Source organism: Elephantulus edwardii, unplaced genomic scaffold, assembly GCF_000299155.1.
Source record: "Elephantulus edwardii isolate Elephantulus edwardi_28Jun2011 unplaced genomic scaffold, EleEdw1.0 scaffold00096, whole genome shotgun sequence".
NCBI classification, from domain to species: domain Eukaryota; kingdom Metazoa; phylum Chordata; class Mammalia; order Macroscelidea; family Macroscelididae; genus Elephantulus; species Elephantulus edwardii.
The window spans coordinates 376571-388145 of NW_006399846.1; the positions used below are offsets into that span (position 1 = coordinate 376571).

At 37.3% G+C, this 11575-nt stretch overlaps 1 protein-coding gene across 1 annotated transcript in view; it reads left to right on the forward strand.

Moving 5' to 3' along the window:
• The window catches only part of LOC102863260, a 475179-nt gene that overhangs the window by 242136 nt on the left and 221468 nt on the right, over positions 1-11575 (forward strand). The window contains exon 11 of the mRNA XM_006891348.1: positions 4664-4981. Within this exon, the coding sequence (XP_006891410.1) occupies positions 4664-4981 (318 nt within the window). The remainder of the gene's footprint in view (positions 1-4663; positions 4982-11575) is intronic.

Consider the following 11575-nt stretch of genomic DNA (forward strand, 5'->3'; position numbering starts at 1 on the left):
TTGTATGTGAAATCAACGATATTGTTCTATAGTTTCCACACTCTGTTGGGTCACCTTTCTTTGGAATGGGAACAAATATAGATCTCTTCCAGTCATCAGGCCTAGTGGTTGTTCTCCAGATTTCTTGATCAGTGTTGAGTATTCTGAGAAAAACTAGATAGATTATGTATACTGCATTGAAACAGATGAGGGACAGAACAGTTTAAAAGCAATATATGATTGGGTATTATGGTCATCATGACAGGAATCCAGAATTAACGGTGCATAGTAGAGTGCATTTGGTGGGGCTAGAGGGTAGGGGGGATTGTATACCAATGAAGGAGTTTATCTTTTCCTTTTCAAAGAGAGGAGTGAACTGGGGTTAGGGGGAGGTAGAGAAAAAAAGTGCAACAATGAATGATTGGAAATCCAAAATCTCTATAAATGTTAGTTAAAATTAGTAAAATAAATTTTTTTTAAAAAAAATTTCCATTCACCTGATTTCTGAGGGGCTAATTCTTTATTCTGTTATGCCTGAATTCCTTTTAAGCATATCCATTCAATTTCTAATTCTAAGCATTCACCTTCTGTTAGAAACAGTTCCTTTGGTGTTATGTACATTTTATTTCCCTGATGAAATGGTTTCTCTTTTCACTGATGTCTCTCCTTTCCTGCTTTTCTCCAAATATATTGATCAGAAGATTCAAACTTGCTAAGTCCAATATCTTTATCATCTGTACTTCTACCTTTTCTCATTTTCTGATTTTTGCTTTGTTTATTTACCACATAGTCCCCTCTTTTTATATACTAGATTATTTTTTACATTAAATTCTGGAAATTTCTATTTCAGCAGAAATACACAACCATGAGAAGATAAAATTGGTGATCAGGACCTTTTAAAAATTATACCCCTGTGTGCATTGCACCTTTTTCCAACTGAGTGAAAAGAAAACCTACTGACTAGGTAGAAAAATTATGTCTGTCTAGAGACTAAGGTGCACCTTATCCAGGCCATGGTCTTTGCAATTACTTGCTATGTATCAGAGAGCTGGACAATGACTAGGGATGATAGAAGAATTTATACCTTTGAGTTGTGGTGATGGAGAAGAATATTGAACATACTATGGACTGATAAGAGAAAAATGAGGTCTGCTCTGGAGAAGGTGAAACAGGTCTGCTCCTTGGAAACAAGGATTTTTGAAGATCCATTTAATATACTTTGGCATGTTGCAAGGAGAGTCCAGTCTTTGGAGATATGCATCATGCTTAGAAAGGTGGAGGTACATTACAAGAGAGGAAGACCCTGGACAAGATAGATTGATTCAGTGACTGGGGTAATGGAGGTAGGTATGTCAGAGACAAAGAAATTGGACCAAAATAGACCAAGGTTCAGAGCTTTTGTACACAGGGTGGCTGCAAGTCAGAGATAACTCAACAGCACATAACAACAATGTCATCTTAGACAAGGGTCTCGTAACAAGTTTACAGAATTTAAAGGGTCTCCAGAGGAAAAGGACTGATAATCCAATTACAAAATGGGCAAAAGACGTGGAAAGATTTTTCATAGAGGAAAACATTCAAATGGCCAACAGTTACATGAAGAAATTCTCAAAATCTCTGGCAATAAGAGAGATGCACATCAAAACCACAATGAAATACCATCTCACCCCAGTAGCAGTGGCAAAATTTAACAGGACAGCAACCAATAAATGTTAGAGAGGTTGAGGAGAGAGAGAGGAGCTCTCGTATGCTGTTGGTGGCATTGGGAAATGGTACATCTGCTCTGGAAGGCAGCTTGACAGGTCCTCAAAAAGCTAAACATAGAAAGCCCATATGATCCAGCTATTTCACTGCTAGGAATATACCCCAAGGAAGATAGAACTGAGACACAAATTGAGATTTGTGTACTAATGTTCATAGAATTTATAATGTTCTTTATAATCACAAGAACATGAAACAGCTCAAATGTCCAATCACAATTGAATAGATTGAGAAATCGTAGTACATTCCCACAATGGAATACTATGCAGCACTCAGAAGCAACAATTTTGAAAATTACTTCATTACTTGGGAGAAAGTGGAAAGCATCATGCTGAGTGAACTAACTCAGTCTCATATGGATAAATACTACATAAGACCATTATTGTAAAAACAGACGTATAACTAGTAAAACATGAAAGGGAATCCAAGAGAGGAAGAGGTGGGAGCAAAAGGTTATGGATGGGGAGAAGTTATAGAATTGTACAATTTGGTAGGCGAAGGGAGGGGGATAAAGGAAATGGAAAAGATTTAGGGGGATATGGGAATATAGAGTAATGGTAGGCATAGTTCAGTGGTGTTTAATTTTATAAAATATATTGAATGGGAATTATATGAAACACAATGTGATGAAGGATAGTGAAAAACACAATGTATATGAACTTTGAATGCAAACTAATATAAAATAAAATTTTTACACGTGAATGTAAAAGAAAATAATTAAAGCTCTGAGAACTATATCAGTTCTAAGTCTAGTATATTTCAGCTATGCAGCTATTGGAGAAATGGGGATGAATCACTTAAGCCTCACAAATCCTGGGCCACATTTTTCTTTTTTGAGCTATACTCTCTGTGCTTCTTCTAAGTGTGAAGCTCTAGTTGATTTTTAAAGTACATGAAAGATGAAGAGGAGTAAGGATCGCTTTGCCTAAGCAAATCATGATCCAAGACCACTGATTTGAAAAGAATATGATGCTTTTGACATCCCAATAAAATAGAACCAGCTATTCTTCTTCTGTTTCACTCCCATGTGGCAGCACAAGCATTTATCCAGTTACTCTAGTAAATGATTCTACAAGTCCAGAAATTGACAACACTCTTCCTCTCTTCACTTAGAGGAATCGTAAAACCAAAATTAATTATAACTGTTCAAAGAGGTATTTTAAACAATGTTAATATTTCAACAAGGGAAATAAGTGGAACAATGAAATTTGAATATTTTTTTAAAAATCTGGAAATTGTATATTAAAAATACCTTAGAATTCAACTTTCTTTATGCTAGGGAAGGAGAAACTAATGAAATAAATATATAAATACAACCTAGAACTCATCTGGAAATCTTGAAGGAGTTTTCATGTCATATTCCAGTGCTTTCAGATGAGAATTATATGTCCTTGGTGGCACAGCTATAAGAGAATAAAAAAAAAGTCCACTCTCCTAAGATATTTCATTTAGTTCTGTAGTCTCCTTCCTTCATCATTTAATATTGGGTATATCTGAGGAGAAAAATATGTTGATAACAGTTTCATTTCTCGGTTTCATCACTCCAATGACCTATAATGACCAAAGTTTTAATGCTTTCTACTTTTTGACAACAGACTTCAGTCATTTCTATACCCAGATTCTCAGCCTTTGGTGTTTACACTGAAGTCATACATTTCATTTAAGAAAAGAAACATAGATCTTAAACCAAACACTGGAAGAGATAGATAGATGATAGATAGATAGATAGATAGATAGATAGATAGATAGATGATAGATATTTTAAATTTTAGCACACTTAATCTATACTACTTTTGCAAAATGTCTTTAAATATTTTTATATTAATCCATTTTCTTAGTTTTATCCAGCAGAAGCATCAGATAATTATGATTTCCTCCATTATTTGTAGAAGTAAATTCTAGGCTTCGATCAATGTTATTTTGAGTTATTTAACCTCTCTTTTCAACACCCCATTTATATGTTAAAAGGAAAGAATAATAATGCAGTGGAGACAAATTGTTGGGGGAGTGAATAGAACCAAATTCAACTTCTGGTGGTCTTACTAATACATATTGTTTTTCCCAGAATACATAGAACTCCAGTAACTTATAAATAGTAAAAATTCCTCCTATGAAGTCCAAATAAAGATCTGAATTGTTTAGGGAAAGGAGCAATTTCCAAATTATCCCCAAGAGAATCCAGAAAATGTTGCATGACATCTGGTCAATGATGTCATCTCTCATCTTCTCTCATGAAAGATTAAACAATCTACAAAAAGTTCTTTAAAATTAAGTAGCCAAATATGAAATATATTGCTTAGACTCATAAGTGAAGTACTCTCACCAAATTCTAGTCAACCTAATGGTCCACTAACTTTTCATCTCTGAAGATGGCACACAGGAAGGAAATCTGGTTTGTTGTAGATTTATAGCTGCTAACTAAGACTTCTGATGAGTAGTCCCAGATCTTGAGTCCTTTTCCTTCACTCTGTTATGTCAATGAGTCTAGCTTCTGAGTCAGTCGTACACTATTTGAAGCTCATAAAAAATTGGTCTAGTTGTTGGTCCATGATTGCAACTCTGACTAAACTTCTTGAGCTAAGAAATCAATAACCTCTTGTGTAGAGATTATGACATTTCCAGTATGTCCTTCTCAGATCCTTGCCTAGAATTCAACAAAATAGAAGGTTAACACAGAAAAGACCTTCATAACAGTTTCTATTCAATAAGTTTAATTTTATTTTCTGTTCTCCAAACTTATTGACATCTGGCCATGTCATTCCTGTAAAAACCCCGATGCACTGCTAACCAGGTCAAAGACTTCATGAATGATTTAACAGATGACACACCATCAAATGACAGTCCAATATAAAATATAGCCTGTCTCATATCTGTATAATTATTAAATAAATCTTTATTAACATGGCTCTCTTTCTCTCTTCAGAGGACATACAGCTTCGCCTGGTGAATGGAGGTAGTCGCTGTGCTGGAAGAGTGGAGATCCTTTACCAGGGTTCCTGGGGTACTGTCTGTGATTATAATTGGGATATAAATGAAGGCCATGTGGTGTGCAAACAGCTGAACTGTGGACACGCCCTCGATGTTACGCATAATGCTTTCTTTGGTAAAGGATCAGGGCCTATCCGGCTGTTCAACCTGGAATGCACAGGAAAGGAGTCCCATCTGTGGAAATGCTCATCCTGGGGTTGGCAAGACCGAGGCTACTGCAGTCATCTTTCAGATGCAGGCGTCAAATGCTCAGGTATGAACAGTGCATTGCCCACACTGTTAGGGAAAATGGAAGATGCCAGAGAAACAGGTGTCTTAACTTTTGAGGATTAGGTAATGGATGGGCCAGAAAGGTCTTGAATCACACATATGGTGGTTCTAAGCAGTTTTAAATTACAGACTACATTTAAAAATTTTTAAATTTCCAAGTATTAAAATTGTAAATAATTGTCAAGATTGTAAACCCTTATAAACCTAAAGGAGGCTCGCTATGAATCAGTTTTGACTCTATAGCAATGAATTTAGCTTCTGGCTTTGATGTGCATAGAGTGAGGCATTGTTGTGAAATCAGCTAAAGGTTGTTGTTGTTGTGTGTTGTCGAGTCAGAACTAACCTATAGATTACCCTTCGTCAGGTATTCAGAGACAGTAAATTGCATGGGAGAATATCACTCATCTTTCTCCCCTGGGACAGCAGGTGGATTCAAATTGCCTCCCTTTGTGGAAACGCAATTCCTTACCACTAAGTTACCAGAGCTCCCTGAAGTAGAGTTTGGTGGTGGTGGCATATGTGCCACTGACAAACTAATACCTGACCCTCTAGAGGGTTTTCAGGGGCAGTAAATTATATGGGAGATTTACTGAGGAGATTATCCATCTTTGACCCTTGGAGCATCTGATGGAAACGAACAGCATGCCTTAATAGATTGCAGCACAGCTACTTACCACTCAGCCAGTTTAAGAAATCAGAAAGGAAAACAAACAAACAAACAAAAATTTTAAAAAAATCAGAAAGGAATTTGTTAAAGAATATAAGTTAAATTATGAAACCTTTGAGGTGCCAGGACTGAAGAGCTATAACTAAAATGGTCACTAGGTTCTCCTTCTTCAACTGTTACTAGGAAAGATAGTTTTTTTCTTTTAAAATATCCATATGAGCACAAATGTAGGAGAGACACTCACCTAGACACTTATAAGTCAGGGATAAATGCATAAATATTAATGAATATGTGTTGCAGTAAAATATCATAGAGTCTATACTTGATGACTCCAATGATTTAAGAGAAGCTAATTTTTTTTATTAATTTCAATGAACATTTACAGAGATTTTGGATTTCCATTCATTCATTGTTGCACTTTTCTCCCTGCCCAGCCCTTCCCCCCAGTTTGCTCCTCTCTTTGAAAAGCAAAAGAAAAAACTCCTTCATTGATATATAATCCCCCCGCACCCCACACCCCCACCCTGAGTATACTCCACTCTGCAACCCTCGTTCCAGACTCTTATGATAATCATAATGCCCTAAAATATATTACTTTTAAACTGTTCTCTCCCTCATTGACTTCAATGCAGTATACGTAATTTATCCAGTTTTAAGAGAAGCTAATTTAAGAAGAGGTGATTAGAATGGGAGTAAAGTGACCGATAGAATGGTCAAAGAAGGTGGTTGTTATTGTTAGATACCCTTGAGTTAAGTACAACTCATAGTGATCCTATGAGCAACAGATCTAGACCCAGTCCTACTCCTACTTTACCATTCCAGACACACTTGAGCCAATTGCCACAGTCACTGTATCAGTTCATCTCATTGAGGGTCTTCCTCTCTTTCACAGACCCTCCTCCTTTCCAACATGATATCTCTTTCTGAGGAAAATACCCGCCTAACAACATACCCAAAGTATGTAAGATGAAGCTTCATCATCCTTGCCTTTAAGGGGCAGTCTGGCTGCACTTTTTCCAAGACATATCTGTGTTTGGTATTTTTGGCAGTCCATGATATATTCTGTACTCTTCTCCAAAATCACAACTCAAAAGGTATCAATTTTTCTCCTGTCATATTTAGACATTGTCCACCTCTCAGACGCATAGCAGATGACCGAAAAGACCATGCCTTGAATCAGTTGCACCTTAGACTTTAAAAAAGTGTTGTTGCTCTTTAGAGCTTTTGCGAGATCCCTGACAGTAGACTTTCCCAATGCCATATATTTTCTAATCTCCTGACTAGTGGTACCAAAATACTGATTGTAGATCCAACTAAGTTTAAGTCAATGACAGTTCCAGTGTTTTCTCCATCTATCTTGATGTTGCTTATCAGTCCAGTGGTGAGGATTTTTGTTTTCTTGATGATGCAGTGTAAGCCATATTCAATGGTGTAATCTGTGCTCTTCTGAAGCAAGTGTTACAATTCCTCCTTACTTTCAGTAAGGTTGCATCTTCTGTATAGTGCAAGTTGTTGATTGTTGATGAGTCTTCTTCTAATCCTGATGCTTCATTCTTCTTCATAAATTCCAGCCCTTTGAATTATTTGCTCAGCATACAAATGGACTAAATATGAGAAAGGATAAAGCCCTAACACACACCTTTCTTGATTTTAAAACATGAAGTGTTCCCATGCTTTTTTCATATAATAGCTTTTTGGTCTAACTGTATATTTATTTTTTAAAATAATAAAATTTTTGTTTTATACTGATTAACTTTCAAAGTTCCTATTCTTATAAGCATGATTATTTTGAAATCCCCATTCTTATCAATATTAGCCATAGTTTATTATGATCCACATATTCAAATGCATTTATGTAATCAGTAAAACAAAAACAAACATTCTGAAATTATCTTCTTTCAGCTAAGATACTTCTGGCGTTATAACTGCAGTCCTTGATGCCACACAGCCTTTTCTAAACTCACCTTGAACTTCTGGCAATTCTCTGTCAATGTACTGTTCTAGACATTTTTGGATGATCTTCATTGATATTTTTCTTGCGTGTAATATTAATGATAGTGCTGAATAAGTTCCATACACTGTTGGATCACTTTTCTTGAGAATGAGAACAAATAAAAATTTCTACCAGTCAGTTGGCCAAGTGGTTGTTCTCCAGATTTCTTGGCACAACTTGGTGAGCACATCCACATCTGTCTCTGTTAGTTAAAATATATCAATTAATATCTGTGGTGCTGGGGAAGAGTATTGAGAGTACCATGGACTGCTAGGAAAACAAACAGATTTGTCCTGGAAAGGGTTGAACCGGGTGGCTCCTTGGAGGCAAGGATTCTGAGGCTCCGTCTGACATACTTTGGACATGTTGTGAGGAGGGACAGGTTCTTGGAGAGGGACATCATGCTTGGGAGGGTGGAGGGACAGCGCAGGAGGGGAAGGCCCTCTATGAGGTGGATTGATTCAGTGACTGGGATAATCAGGATTAGAAGTGTTAGAGACATTGCAATTGGCACAGGACAGAGCGGAGTTTAGGGCTGTTGTGCATAGGGTCGCTATGAGTCGCAAGCGACTCGATGGCACATAACAACAACAACAACAATATCCCATCAATTTCTAGGACCTTATTTTTTTGCCAATGCCTTCAATGAAGCTTGAGTTTCTTCTCACATCACCTCTGGTTTTTTATCATATACTACTTCCTAAAATAGTTCAGTGTCAACCAAATATTTTTGGTACAGTGACTCTATGTATTTCTTCTTTTATAGATGCTTCCTGGATCATTCAAAACTTTCCCTGTAACAGCTCTCAATATTGCAACTCAAGGTTTTCATTTGTTTTTCAGTTCTTTTAACTTGAGAAAACAGAACTGATGCTTTTTCTTTTCCAACACCAGCTCTTTGCATATTTCATTATAATACGTGTTTTGTCTTCTCAAATTGCCCTTTGAAATCTTCTGTTCATCTCTTTGACTTTGGCATCTCTTCCCTTTGTTTTGCCTTCTCAACAGTCCAGTGTAATTTTCAGTCTTTTCTGACATCATTTTCATTTTTTTCTTTCTCTCCTCTCTTTGTAACTATCTTTTGCTCTCTACTTGGATGGTATCTTTTATTTCATCCCACAGCTCATCTGGTCTTTGAACATTAGGGTTTAATGCCTCTAACCTACACTTGAGATGCTTTTTAATTTCAGATATGATAGGCCAAATTTGTATTTTGGTTCTTGTGGACTTGTTTTCATTTTCTTCAATTTCTATTTGAACTTACACAAGTAATTGATGGTGTGTTACACAGTCAGAACCTGAGTTGATTTCGACTGCTGATATTGAGCTTCTTCCATGATTCTTTCAACAGACACAGTCAATCTAATTCTTGTCAGTCCATCAGGTGATGTTCATGTGAATAATCACCATTTGTGTTCCTTTAAAAAGATATTTGCAATGAATTAACTATTGAATATAAAAAACTCAGTCAGTTGGTCAGCCTCATTCCTGTTCCCAAGTCCATAATTTCCAACTGCCATTCCTTCTACTTTATTTCAGATGTTTGCAGTCACAGTCCAGTCACCAACTGTTATCAGTGCATCTTGACTGTATATTTTGTCAATTTCAGAAAGCGAAAGTTGGTAGTATTCCTCAATTTCTTCCTCTTTGACTATAGCTTTTGGTGCATATATTTGAGTAACAATTGTATTAACAGATCTTCCTTGTATCTGTATGAACATTGTCATGATTATATGCCGTCATGTCTCCTGCAGCTCATAGCAACCCTACGTACAACAGCCCTTAACCCTGCTCTACCTTTAGCCAACCTTATTGTCTCTGACACAACTACCTCCAATGCCCTAGTCACTGAGTCAATCAATCTCATTCACGATCTTCCTCTTTTGCGCTGTTCCTCTACACTCCCAAGCATGTTGTCTCTTTCAAAGGACTGGTCCTTCCTTGAGACATACCAAAAGTATGTCAGACAGAGCTTCAGAATCCTTGCCTCCGAGGAGCAGCCAAGTCTCACATTCTCCATATTTATTCTAGCAGTCCATGGTACATTCAACACTCTTTTCCAGCATCACAGTTCAAAGGCATCAACTCTCATTCTATCATCCCTAGTAATTGTCCAGTTTTCTGTTGCAAAGCAAGTAATTATGAAGATTATGCCCCAGATCAGGCACATCTTATTCTCCAGACTGACATCATTGCTCAGTATTCTGGAGAGGTCCCTGATAGCAGACTTTCCCAATGCAATTTGTCTCTTGATTTCCTGGCTGCTGGTATCAAGAGTGTTGATTGTGTAGGCAAGCAAACTAAATCTGCTAACAATCTCAATCTCTTCACTATCTAGCATGATGCTGCTAATTGGACCAGTGATGAGAATCTTTGTTTTCTTGATGTTGAGCTTCAATCCATATTGAAGACTGCAATTCTTGACCTTTTGCAGCAAATGCCTCAGGCCTTCCTTAGTTTTGACAAGCAAGGGTGTATCATTTGCATAACTCAGGCTGTTGGTGAGTCTTCCTCTAGTCCTTATGCCATATTCCTCCTCATAGAGCCTGTTGTTGCTGAATGCCATCGAGTTGTAGGCGACTCATAGCCACCCTATAAACAAAAGTCCTAGACAATTGCACGTATGACTTTCATCCTTTCTCCAGGTTCATAGGCTTTCCAGAGGCAAGCTATTTACAGAAGTGGATGCCACTCCTGCTTCCAAGCTTGTTTTAACTGGGGAGCACCACCAAACACTGCAAAATGTGACACAAAGTATGACACAAACAATACTGCCACTGGACACAGAGCTGTCACATTTTGTTTCCATTAGGCTGCATGCTGATATGCTTGCTTGTTCTCTCCTACTATTTCTCCCTATTAGTCATCCACTTCAGGGTCCTAGAAATAGTAAGCCAGTTTTAATAACATTATCTCATAAGCCTTACTCGTCAATGTTTTTCTGTTTGTCTGAAGTAGTTTTCACTTTAATTTTACAAAAGGTGTTACAGGCCTCATTGTCATCACTGCAACTAATTTACTATGAGGAAAGAAAAACCTCTCTTAATTTAGCCACAGTGACAATTTCTGGACAACATTATAAGCTCCATCTTCTTTTAATGCTTCCTGCATCATTTAATATTCTGCCCAAACATCCTTAAGTATTGCAACTTGAGGTTTGAATTTGTTATTCAGTGTCCTATTAATCACAGCATTGTACTTCATGATAGATCTTACAATAGATTGTTGTTGTTATTGTTGTTGTGTGCAGTCAAATCAACTGCAGCTCATAGTAACCTTATGAACAACAGCCCTGAACCCCACCCTATCCTGAGCCAATCTCACTATCTCCGACACACCTGGCCCCATTGCCACACAGTCACTGTATCAATCCACCTCATCCAAGATCTTTCTCTCCTGCTCTGACACTCCACCTTTCCAAGTATGTAGAAAAGGTTTATACCATCTGAGAGTAGATAGACAGTGGGAGCTGACAAAAGATACTTAAGAGTCCTCCATTCACATTGAAGACTGATGTGGTATGAAGCAATTCATACGGATATTCATGTGAATTCTGCAAGGTTAATTGTAAGAAAGAAAAAAGATAATGAGTGGTAAAATTAGTTCACCAGTGAGATATGGAAGAAGTGATAAAAGATCCCATTAGCAGAGTGTATCAGATAACTTGACTCTGTAGATCATAACAAACTATGGCTGACTCTGAGAAGAATGGGAATCCCAGAACACTTGATTGTTCTAATGCAAAACTTATACTTGAACCAGGAGGCAGTCGTCAGAACAGAGCAAGGGAACACTGCATAGTTCAAAATTGGGAAGGGCATACGCCAGGGATGCATCCTATCTCCATACCTTTTCAACTTATATGCAGAACAGATTATCTGGGAGGCTGGGCTCTATGAGGAGAAATGTGGGGTCAA